The 10281-nt window shown below is 50.2% G+C and overlaps 1 protein-coding gene across 1 annotated transcript; it reads right to left on the bottom strand.

The window, feature by feature from the left end:
* Positions 1-2128: 2128 nt before the first annotated feature.
* On the bottom strand, positions 2129-7207 carry LOC123017472 (chemokine-like receptor 1). Its single transcript, XM_044418835.1, has 2 exons — positions 7136-7207; positions 2129-4555 (listed from the first exon to the last, which is right to left on the bottom strand). The coding sequence occupies exon 2, from the start codon at positions 4548-4550 to the stop codon at positions 3585-3587; it is 966 nt and encodes a 321-aa protein (XP_044274770.1). The 5' UTR covers positions 4551-4555; positions 7136-7207; the 3' UTR covers positions 2129-3584.
* Positions 7208-10281: the final 3074 nt, after the last annotated feature.

The following is a 10281-nucleotide window of genomic DNA, read 5'->3' as shown; positions in this document are numbered from 1 at the left end:
ATAAGTACAGGTTAGGGAACAAGTGGCTGGAGAGCAGCACTTGTGAAAGGGACCTCAGGGTGCTGGTTGACTGCAGGCTAAACATGAGTCAGCAGTGTGACACAACGGTCAAGAGGATGAACGCCACCCTTGGTTGCATAGCCAGAAGTGTGGCTTCTAGATCGAGAGAGGTATTACTACTACTCTATACAACTCTGGTGTGCCCGCAACTAGAGTATTGTGCTCAGTTCTGGACCCCTCATTACAGGAAGGATATAGCCAGGTTAGAGTCAGTGCAGCGTAGGGCCACAAGGATGGTGGCTGGTTTGCAGGGGATGCTGTATGAGGCAAGACTGAGGGCACTGGGTCTCTTCAGCCTGGAGAAGAGGAGACTCTGAGGGGATCTGTGGTGACATATAGATACGTGAGCGGTTGTCACATGGAGTTGGGTAGAGACCCGTTTTCCCCTGCAGAGGAGGGCAAGATGCGTTCCAGTGGAGCCAAGCTCAGGGAGCCACGGTTCAATTTGGATGCCTGACAGTTAGGACCCCAAGGGTATGGAATGGGCTTCCCCAGGAAGTGGTTGAGGCCCCATCAGTGAGGGTGTCCATGGATAGGCTGGACATGTGCATGGTGGGCATGTCGTGAGCAGAGCTGGCTGGAGCCAGTTGATGTTTGAAACCAATGTTTGTCAGACTAGATGGCCCGGGAGGCCCCTTCTGACTCACTCTGTTTCTATGCTCTCTGTGAAAAATGAGAGGATTTCATCAAGATGCTCTCTGCCATCAGGTGGCAGCACAAACCCAGTTCTGAGCATTGTCTCTCTCTCTCTGTCTCTCTCTGGAAAAGTTCAGGTTACATAGGAGCAGATAGACAATTAGAAGGTTTGCTGACCTGGCATTTTGAGGGCACGTGTCTTACTGATGGTGACCTTTGCAAAGGAGCAGGCAGGATTTGGGGCTGAGGCAGAAAGAAGGGCAGCCAGCCGGTTTGTGTGTGTGTGTGTGCATGTGAGTACACTGCAGCACAGGAGTGATCAGTGGGAGCCACTGTGATGTGAAGGGGGCTGCAGGGAGTGGAGCAGAGAATTTCTAGTTTAAAACTAGGAAGCCTGCAATATGGGCAAAGGGTGCCTATGATGCAGGAAGTCCACTGGGCGACAGAAACTTGGGTTATGATGTGCATTCTATGTCGCTTGCTTTGCATGGACGATGGAGCTGTCGGGTGGTGTCTGTGCCCTGGCCCCAGCCCCAAAGTCAGGCAACAATGCTCGCCCCACTGTGCATTTCCACACTTTGTGTGGACATCTGCCAAGAAGGCTGATGAGCACCGTCCGCATGTAGCGGGAGCTCTGGACTGCAGGCAAGTCTTGTGTGTTTGGTGATGCATGCATGTTGGCCTTCCTTTGCGTGGTTGTGATCAGTGGTACCACATGGCCTGGGGGGCAGGACCAGGCTTCCACTGCCTGTACATCTTTCCCCGCTTTCAGGGCAGCACGACAATGGAACCTGTTGCTTGGGGAAGTTCTGAAGTCCCCCACTGGAGACATTCAAAAAGCATTTGGACACTCATCTGAATGGGATGATGGGACTTAGTGTCCTCCAATGGCAGGGGGTTGGACCCAATGACCTCCTGGACCCTTCCAAGTCTACTATTCTATCAATCTGCCTTTTTCCTCTTGCGAGGAACCCAAGATGGCTCTATTTATCCTTACAACAAGAACCCTGTGAAGTAGATTAGGCTGAGAGGATTGACTGGCCCAAAGTCATCCAGTGAGCTTCAGGACTGAGTGGGGACCAGAACTTGGATCCCTCAGGTCCCCAGTCCAACCGTCTCACCATCACACCCCGCTGCTTCTCACTGAGCAGCTTTCTGTTGCGTGCACATGCAGTTGTAAAGGGATTGGCTGAGTTAAATTCTTGGTCCATTTAGCTCACCATTGGCTATTTCACTGGGATGACTTTTCAAATTCTTAACTAGGTGTCTGGCTCAGGGCTGGGCTGAAAGTCCTCAAGCTTTGGCTCAGCCTGGCTTGAAGTCCTCCTAGCTTTGGCATGTCATACCATGCAGAGTACCCTCCAGGAATGTGGCCTTCCACAAGGAAAAAAATGTCCCACCCACCCTGGACAAAACTGATTGACCAATGGTGTGCTTTGGGATGATCATGTTGCTGAATTTCATAACACCAAGCTCAGAAGTGAGAACGGTTGAACACATTAATGTTGCCAGGAACAGAGGGTGGTTTCAACTCCAAGTACAATTTCCTGAGTTACTCCTCGTTCCAACCTATGCACCCACCCACTTCCACCCCCAGCTTTGATGGCCTGTATTTGAACTGTGTGTGTGTGCGATCAACAGTCGGCTTAGTGGAATTAGGAGCTGTCCTCAGACAGAGTAGTCCATCGTCACTCTTGTTCTCCAGGGCAATAGTCTTTGAAACAAATGGCTTAAGCTGAAGGTCCTGCTCTGTTGTCCAGGCGAAGTCAGAAGGCAGGCGTTTTGCACCAGGCTCGGCCAGGGCGGGGGCTTTGCACTCTTTATGCTGCACCCCTTTCTTCCTCTCTGCATTGGCACGGGGCCCTCGGGCCCAAGTGCACACAGCTGCACTAGTTCACCACAACTGGGGCCAACCTCACATCCCAAAGTCCCTCCTGGTGCCACCCTAGCACAGCCGCTGGTGTTGGACTAGGCAACAAGCACAATCTTTGCTAGACCTCCACTGTACCCACACGGCGTCGGTTCAGTTAGCACCCCCCGGGCAGCTGGAATAGCCTTACCTAGCTGTGTCTTTCTTCATTGTCCTCCAAAATGAGAACAGACCCTTCATTCCTCGGATGGTCTCAATCACCTTGGGCTTTTGAGTGGGAAGTTGCAGGTGTTAAGAAAGGGGGTCCAGCCGCTCAGCAATTGTCTGAACTGCGGGCCAGACTGCTCGCACCACAATGGAGGCCATCACATTGCAGGACCAACTTGACCATCAGTCTCCTCAAGGAGGATGGCCTTTACTGAGCAGAGATTCTGGCTGGCAGGGGCATGCTGGGAGTTGTAAGCGTTTTTGTCTCTAAACAGGTATAGAGGTGCACCCTCAAGGCATGAGTCTTGAAGGGTGTTATAATACCTAAGTGATCAAAAGTCACTTTGCTGTTAGGGTGCCATCAGGGGTTGGTCTGGTTGGGGACTTGCCAGGGTGCATACCTTGGCAGGGGGCTGGTTGCTGACCTCCAACATCCCGCCAAAGCCCCACTTGCTGTGGAAGTGCACGAGTGCCAAAAGCAAACAGAAGGAGCAGCAGCAGCTATTTTTGCTTGCTTTACACACCTGCCCTCCCTCTCTGGGCAAGTGGTCTCTCTAGGGCCCAGAAACTGAGTGTGAGCGAGCGGGCAATGGGAGAAAGCAAGGCCCCTGAGGAGGAGACCTTTCTTGAAGGCATCTCAAGGCCTGGAGTAATGACACTGGGCATGAACAAGGTCACAGAACCAGAATTAAAGTCAAGCATTAAGGTGACCGATTCTCTAGCTACAACTATTACAGCTTCCATCTTTTTTGGAAGTGCGATGTGGCCAGGGCTCTTGCTGATTAGGTCAACGCTTTGAGAAATCCAGCCCTTAAGTCTTCTGACTAAGGCTCCGAGATGTTTCTGCTCCAGTGTACTCCTCATCCTCCTCAGTTAGTGCCTTTCGGAAGAGCCCCAGGAAGGAAGCGCGGCGGTGCAGGCCCCGGGTCCGGATGTAGCCTACAAAGCAATACAGCAGAGGGTTGATGCAGCTGTGAAGGTATGCCAAGGCATTGGTCAGCTTGAGCCCAATCCCCCAGGAGTCCTTTTCACTGGAGATGGTGCTGAGCAGCACGAAGATGTGGTGGGGCAGCCAACAGATGAAGAAGAGCACCACAATGATGGCCACCAGAGCGAAGGTCCGGTGGGAGCCCTGCCAGCGCCGCCTGTGAAGCTTGCAAATCATGACCAGGTAGGATGAAAAAATGACGATGAAGGGTATGAGGAACCCTCCCAGGAACCTGCTGAGCCTCAGGGGCAGCTCTGTGGACCCCCGGAGACCTTTCCTGTAGGTACAGTAGGTTGCTCCATTTCTTTCTTCAGTATGGCGAAACACCAGGTAGGGCATGCTGAAGGCCAAGGCTAGGATCCATGCCCCAGTGCACATCAGGGCTTGATAGCGTGGCCCGTGGTGATTTCGGGCCCAGACGGGCCGTGTGATCAACAAGCAGCGGTACACACTGATGACAGTGAGGATGAAGACACTGGTGAAGACAGTGAGGTAGCGGGCAAAGGTGTGAAGCTTGCACAGGACGAGGCCAAAGGGCCAGCAGGTGTACATGATCTCCTGTACTAGGGCCGGGATACGGCCAAGAGAGAAGAGGAAGTCTGCCACAGCCAGGTTGAGGTAGCAGATGGAGGTGAAGGTGTTGCGCTTCTCCCGCTTGGCGACAACCCACATCACCAGCCCGTTGCCGGAAACACCCAGGACCAGGATGATCACGTTGGTCACTATGGCAATGTGACGCATAGCCTCTTCGACAGGTGAGCTGTTGTGGGGACCACAGGAGGCATTCATGGTGCCTGTGAAGAGGAACCCAGCCATATTCAGAGCCTCTCCCCTGCTAAAGCGCCCATCTTTTATAACAGAGTATTGTGAAAGAAACTGGCTTGGAAGAATATAAGCTAGTGGTCTGCAGGACTCTGTGGGGAGTTCACTTGGGGAGCATGTGCACAGGTAGACAACAGGTGGACCAGCTTCAGGGGTACAATGCCCTCCTTTCCCCACTGGAATCCCCCCCACCTGAAAGAAAAGGCCCTTTTTGAGAAGCATCTTTTTGGTGGCTGCTTCCTGGCTGTGGGCCTCCCTGTCATGGGAAGCTGGGATCGCCCCTTTTCTGCTGCCCTTCTGCTGGCTGCCAAAGACCACTTACTTCAGGTAGGCCTTTGCCCTGTGGGATCAAAAGCTTGAATTCTTTTTTCTTATTCTTTTATGGTTATATTTTTATTGTATTTAAAAGTATCATTTTAATCAATGAATCTTTCGAAAGCTCCCACTGCCTTACCTCTCGGCAAGATTCCCCTCTGAGCATCCAGTGCTACACTTCCCCTGAACCCTCCCCGGCTCTGAAGAGACCACAACTTCCCCATGGCAGCTTCCCCATTTGCTGTAAGCACACAGGTCTTCATCTGAAACAAGCAGTTAATGGGGTTCTTGGATTCTCTAGAGAGTCATGCCATCTTTCCTTCGGTTTGTTCTGTCCTCTTGCTTCCCATTCCCAAGGCAACCTATGCAGGTGTGATCACAGTGGGACATGAAAACAGAGCAAGCGTCTACTAAGACAAGCATGAATTTTCTTTGCTGACTGGTCTCCGCCAGATGTTCCAGAGTGCATCACACAGCATTCCTTATCTTTGGCCACCCTAGTTCCAAACATCTGGAGTGCTCCAGGTTGTAGAAGATGGCTCTGAGACAAAGAGATTGTGTGTGTGTGTGCGCGCGCGCATGCGCGCATCACAGAAGGGAGATGTGTTAAGCTTTTATAAGATCATAAAGAGAGTGGATACGGTGGGACAATTTCTCCCCGTCTTAGCAGAACCTCTGATGAAACCTGCTGGATCAGTCTGAGACTCATCTCATGAAGTCCAGCATCCAGTTTTTAAGAGAAGCCAACCCACCTGCCCATGACCTCAGCAAAAGACCACTTGCAGTGAAATCATACACGTTAATGACACCGTATCCTGAATCTCGGCCAGGCAATTCCATCCTAGTATCGCAAGACTAGGAAGGGGGAACACTTCTCTACACCTCAATCTACACTCTCCCAGTTGCCTCCCCCCGCTTCATAAATGAAACTCAGAAGCATGCAGGCAAATTTGGTTGGCACCGAAGCAGTTCTAAGGATGACAGCCGAATGCATTCCTTCCCCTGGGGCATCCTTAAGCAATGCAAGCCAAGACCACAAGATGTGAAGGGAATTTAAACATTACAATTTAAGATTTATTTCATTTCTGTGCAGCCCAAAGGCCGAAGCTCTCAGAGCAGTTCAGAACGGGTCTGACCCTATTCATGGAGGACACATCCATCACCATGATGGTGGGCGGAATTTCCATGTTTAGCCACAGAATAATGTGGAATGTCGAGGCAGGGGGCAAAGAGCAAAGCAGAGCACTTATATCTATGCCTCCTGAGGATGGGCTTCCCGGAAGGAAACATCTGGCCAGCCACTTCTGGAAACAGGGTGCGAGACTAGACGGCCCCCTGGTCTGATGTATAGGGGCAATTCTGACATTCTGGGCTCTGCTGGATGGCGGAAATACCAAAGCAGCCCTCCGTCCACACTGACCTACAGACTCTGCTCTGGAGGTTGCTCTGAACTATTAGGGATTCATCCATGGGGCCAAGCTTAGTTTGGGGACAGAGTGACATTGGATCCATTAGCCGTTGCTGAGACAGGACCTTCTCTTAAGGATAGGAACTCTAATGCTCTCCACTGCACAGAACTACATCAAGCACTTGGCCTATTTAGTTCAGTGTTGTACTTAGTTGTGTGAAGTCCCTGGACCTTTTCTAAGCCCCAGTACTGCAGCTTGGACCCAGAATATTCTGCATACAGAACATCAGCTCTAGCAGGGGCTACAGCTCTTCTCTCTGGCATGGGGGTGGGGGTGGAATCCTGCCCCAACTCCTCATATGTTGCCATCAGCACAGATTCCTGGAAAAGGCAGCATGTGGGGAATCAGCTGTGACTGCAGTGCCCTATCCTCTTTCCCACGCTAATTCCTTTAATAACCCTAACGAGATAATCTCTTTCCAGAGAGTGACAAGAACTCTCCTGAGATCTACTGCCCCAGTTTCAGCAAATGTATCAATTTTGTAGGGCCCTTTCAGGTGAGGGTGGGGGAATAAGCAGCAATGGATCTTCTGAAAACGAAAATCCAAGGAAAAAAAGCTTTCAAGGGACCCACTGCTGCTCACCTGCCCACCCTGCTTACCTGCAGGATTTTGAAAGGCCGCAACTCCCTGCAAAACCTGGTTATTTACGACCACAGAGGGACACAAGCAAATACTGAAAGCAACACAGTTCTATTGTGCTGCCTGAGCTGAGTGGGCAGCTCTCGTCTGGAGACCCAGGGACAGGCCTTGCCTGAGACTTTGCTCACCGTGCTCAGCTTCAGAATGTCTTCAGTGGAGGGCCGGAAGGCTGCAAGCTGCTTCCAAGGTGGGATGTCTTGAACGAGTGCTTTGAAAAACAAGAGGGAAGAGGCAACGGAACACAGTGGTGGCAAAGGCAGAGTATCACGGCCTTCCCTTCATGTTGTGAAAGAGTCGTGCTGCAACAGATGGCGTGTGGAAACGAGTTGTTGTAACCTCGCTATTCAGTTAGCTGCTGGCAGACATGATCAGATCAGAGGGAATAATCTTTCAGCAATTTTCTCAGGAAGGAGCCTGTTCTGAATCAGAGGCAACATTGCAGAGCCCAATGAGTTCCTAGAGTGGGAACCCCAAGTTTTCACAGCTGGAGCCCTGAAACTCTGGCAGTCCATCTGCCCCACCATCCTACCGCCTGTGGGCTCTTGCTGAAATAGCGATACAGGGGCCCTGAGGGTCTCCACTGCATCTGAACCCCCTTTTCACATGGGCATGATTGCCCGCTGCCCCGCCTCTGAGAAACGATTACTTTCCCTACTCAAATGTTCACACATACAAGGACGTCCTATGTATTTTTACATATTGGGACTTCCTTAGGAGAACAGGTCCTTTGCAGACCTGAAAGCATGTGCACTTTTGGGGTTCTATAGGTCCAATTCCTGGATCCATTTTTTACTTTTGAGGGGATTTGTGCAAATTAACACAAGTGCTAATGTAGCAGATACAAAAGCACACATATACAAATGTGCATTCACGTTAACAAGCATGTTGCATGAATGTGCAATAACATGAATACGCACTTGTTGCATGCGAGGAACGACACTTTCATGCATCCCTCAAAATAATCTGGTTCCATCAGGGGTCAGGTGGGAGAATGAATGATGCCAGGCACGCGGCAAACTGCACGCGGAAGGCTGAGGGCCGGGCACGGTGACTCGGTGACATCGTGGCCTTGGAATCCCGCAGGCTTAAGGGGAGGACCAGCAGAGAGTGGGCACACCTTCGCTTTACGCAGGTCCTCCATCACAAGTGCGCTGTAAGTGCTTTTCAGACCTTTGCACATCCACTGTGGAACCCTGTAGGCACATCTGCATCTGTTGCAAATTTCTCTTGACGTTCCACCATAGGATGCAGGAACAAACTCCAACACAGTCCCTTTCGATGAAGAGCCCTGTGGCACTATAAAGGTTACCACTGCGTCTTAACCTTTCATGGCCTAGACCGGCCTTCTCCAGCCTGATGCTCTCCAGATGTTTGGCACTACAACTGTGTGCCCGGCATTTCTCACAATTGCCTATGCTGGCTGGGCCCGATGGACATTAAACCCCAAAACATCTGGAGTGGACCAACTTGGCAACATGTGGTTTTCTTCCCTAGATGTGGGTGGGAAGAAGGAATTAGTCTTCCTGGGGGAGGGAATTAGTCCCTCAAGGATGCTGAAGTTGGACATCTTGTGAAGTTGGCAATCTCTCGTTCTCAGGCTGTGCTTGCTTTGGCCTGTGATCTAGGATAAAGCTCTCCAGTTATGCAACACAGTGTGGGAAAGGTTCGGGAAGGTGCCCCACTCCAGTCCTTCTGGAGTTGGAAAAAAGCTCGATAAAGGTTGTGGGTGGAAACTCCAGAAACCCCAGAGTTGCTTCCTATATTAATAAACTAAGGGCACGGTCCTACACATGATTAAGCAGAAGGACATCTTACAGCTCCCAGCTGTAGGAATTTTTTTCTGTCTAAACATACAGAGCATTGCCTCCCAAGGTGCTGGATTTTTCTATTATTTTAAATTATTTATACTGGAATTCTTCTTTCCATTACCATATATAGTTTGCAAGCTGCCTTGAACCCATGGGAGCAGACATCTGGAACATATAGAAAGGTAGGACAAAGAGATTCTGAATAAAAAAATATGCTTCATTTATTTTTTAAGAGAAGACATGGAGCAATTAGATACAGTTTTCAGGAGAGAGGTGCTTTGAGTCACTGGGCAGAGACAGGGAGGGATACTTTGTGAACAAAATTTGAAGATCGGGGCTGCAAAATTTGAAGACAATGTGGGTTCTGCAGCCATGCAGATTTGTTGAATAAGGGTTGGCCTTCTCATTACAGAATCTGGAGGAAGAAATTGAAATACATCCTCTGGAAACCTGAAATGCTGCATGAAAAATTACCCTGTCTCCCTGAAAATAAGACCTAACCAGAAAATAAGCCCTAGCATGATTTTTCAGGATGGTCGTAATATAAGCCCTACTCCCAAAATAAGCCCCAGTTAAGATTGTCAGCCAGACGGATGCATTTAGTATGTTCGTTGCAACACAATTTGGGATTTGGAGAGTTATGATGATGCTCCAGAAGACTATGGCATGACTGTATTTGAATAAATGTAGATTTTTGTACATGAATAAATATAGATAGTTGTACATGAAAAAATAAGACATCACCTAAAAATAAGCCCTAGTGCATCTTTTGGAGCAAAAATTAATATAAGGCCTGGTCTTATTTTTGGGAAAACATGGTATTTTCATTGTCACAGACTTTTAGAAAATGAGAGACAAAAGTGGTTCATGGACACTTCTTTTATGGTGCCTTTGAGAATTTAATGTCTGGCAGAAACCAGCCAGCAATACCATACTGTTAATTTAGAAACACAGAAACAGAGCGAGTCAGAAGGGGCCTCCCGGGCCGTCTAGTCTGACCTCCGACACCAGCCGGCTCCACTCACGACATGCCCACCATCCAGCCTATCCTTGAACACCCTCACCAATGGGGCCTCAACGACCTCCCGGGGAAGCCCATTCCACACCCTCGGGGTCCTGGCTGTCAGAAAGTGCTTCCTGGCACCCAAATGGAACCTTGGCTCCCTGAACTTTGCTCTGTTGGAGCATGTCCTGCCTTCCTCTGCAGGGGAGAACAGGTCTCTACCCTTCTCCATGTGACATCCCCTCACATACATCGCCAACATATCCCCTCCGAGTCTCCTCTTCTCCAGGCTGAAGAGACCCAGTTCCCTCAGTCTTGCCTCATACCCCATCCCCTGCAAACCGGCCACCAACCTTGTGGCCCTACGCTGCACTGACTCCAACCTGGCTATATCCTTCCTGTAATGAGGGGCCCAGAACTGAGCACAATACTCCAGTTGCGGGTGCACCAGAGTCATGTAGAA

Source organism: Varanus komodoensis, unplaced genomic scaffold (genome assembly GCF_004798865.1).
Source record: "Varanus komodoensis strain SLA01 unplaced genomic scaffold, ASM479886v1 scaffold93, whole genome shotgun sequence".
Lineage (NCBI taxonomy): Eukaryota > Metazoa > Chordata > Lepidosauria > Squamata > Varanidae > Varanus > Varanus komodoensis.
Note: the sequence above shows the minus strand (reverse complement) of the source record. Positions and strands in the feature narration are given on the sequence as shown.